This window comes from Mus caroli, chromosome 9 (genome assembly GCF_900094665.2).
Source record: "Mus caroli chromosome 9, CAROLI_EIJ_v1.1, whole genome shotgun sequence".
NCBI classification, from domain to species: domain Eukaryota; kingdom Metazoa; phylum Chordata; class Mammalia; order Rodentia; family Muridae; genus Mus; species Mus caroli.
Window position 1 is genome coordinate 84873034 of NC_034578.1, and position 1759 is coordinate 84874792.

At 39.8% G+C, this 1759-nt stretch overlaps 1 protein-coding gene across 1 annotated transcript in view; it reads right to left on the reverse strand.

Annotated features, from left to right (window-relative positions):
* Positions 1-1759, reverse strand: part of Snx14 (sorting nexin 14) — a 73024-nt gene that overhangs the window by 54601 nt on the left and 16664 nt on the right. The window contains exons 2-3 of the mRNA XM_029481970.1: positions 1218-1387; positions 28-104 (exon numbers count right to left, since the gene is read on the reverse strand). Coding sequence (XP_029337830.1) covers positions 28-104; positions 1218-1387 — 247 coding nt within the window. The remainder of the gene's footprint in view (positions 1-27; positions 105-1217; positions 1388-1759) is intronic.

The window sequence follows — 1759 nt, forward strand, 5'->3', positions numbered from 1 at the left end:
AAATAAAAAGTAAAAAGTGTAACTTACCTATGTCGTTTACATTTCACTTTACCACAAACAGCACAGCTATGTCCTTGTGGAAATAACTCTTGAAGTCCTAATTGCTAAAAAATGAAAGAGAGATTAGTTTTTAGTTCCCATAATGTCTCTACTACAAAGAATCAGTTTTTCGGCAGCTTTGTTACACTTCATGCAAGCACTGAAACTNTTATTTCTAATAAGTACCCTCTAAACTAACTGCCAGTGAATGCAAAACACCGAATGGACTGCTCTGCGATATGCAAGTCACAGCAGGTGTGGCTCAGTGGTCCAGTGGGAGAGAATTCTCTAGCATGACCCATGGTATGGGTTCAGTGACTCCCACCAGAACATGAAGGAGAAAATGTAAGCATGGGAACCAAAACCAGAGGCTCTCTCAGCAGGCATGGAGGTAAGTGCCTGTAACTCCAACACTCGGGGCGTGGAGGCAGGAGGATCTAGAATTCAAGGCCCATGAGACCCCATCTCTAACAAAACAACAACCAAACCAAACCAAAAGAAAAAAAAAAAAAAAAAACCTTCCTCACTTAAAACTAAATTCAAATGGCATCATCACTTATAAAAAAAATCATCTACTGTGTCTTATACTGCAAAAAACATAAGGAAAAAACAGTATTCCCATTTCTTCCAAAGCTTAGCTTCAATGAGGGGGAAGACATGATAATTCCTAAGACTCTGCTGACCAAATCTGTCCAAGAGTTCTGTTTCCTCTACATAAAAATACCAGAAATCTAAAATGAGGGACTGCATCAACTTAAAAAAACATAATTTATGATTTAAAAACAGCNCACTAGGGCCTGGGAAAACAGCCAGTGCAAGGCCCCAAACTTCATCAGTGGGAGAAAAAAGACATCTCATTCAATCCTCATCTGCAGACAGAATTTCAAAAATCAGAATTTTGCCTTACAGAGTTAATATATTATTACCACTATTAAATTTCAGAAATACAAATTGGTTTAGTTAAACAAATTGCCTAATTAGTTTTGATTTCTATGGTGCACATAATCATTTAAGAGCTTTCCGGAGTGGGAGGGTTGGGGTTAGCTCAGGGATAGAGCACTTGCTAAGTCAGGCACCGTCAGCATGTGACCACTCACCCGCAGCCTGCACATGAAAGCAACGGCGGTGGATCACTATTGAACCAGGGACTCCTTCCATGTCTCTGCTGCAGAACTAGCCGGAAAGTTTTTAACAATACTATTGACAGGGCAGTAGCCCAGAACTTTCTCATCAAAATCTGGGCCTAAGTCCAACAATCCATACTGTTGGTGATTCCCAAGGAGGGTCTCTTCTCCCGCCAGCTTTGACAACCTCTGTTCTAGATTAATGGCCTTTGTGGACCATGCACCTAAGGGGCAACAAGCTCACAGGAGGAACTGCAACTTTCTGAGGGGACCATATTTTCCTTTTACAATTGTTATTAGAANTGTAAACCTTAAAGGCAGAACTACAGGTGCAGCTCGGTGGGAGATTACATGCAAGGGCCTGGGTTCAACCCTCAGCATGTGCCTCTGCATTTATACATGCAAATGTAGGTGAATACACATAGTGCTCATTTTAAATTTTTTCATATAGTCCATTATAAAATGATAGTAAGTAGATTTTTTAAATCTCTGCTTCACAATGCTTTTAGTAATAAATTTTTTAAATATATTTTATTACGTATTTTCCTCAATTACATTTCCAATGCTATCCCAAAAGTCCCCCATACCCTCCCCCT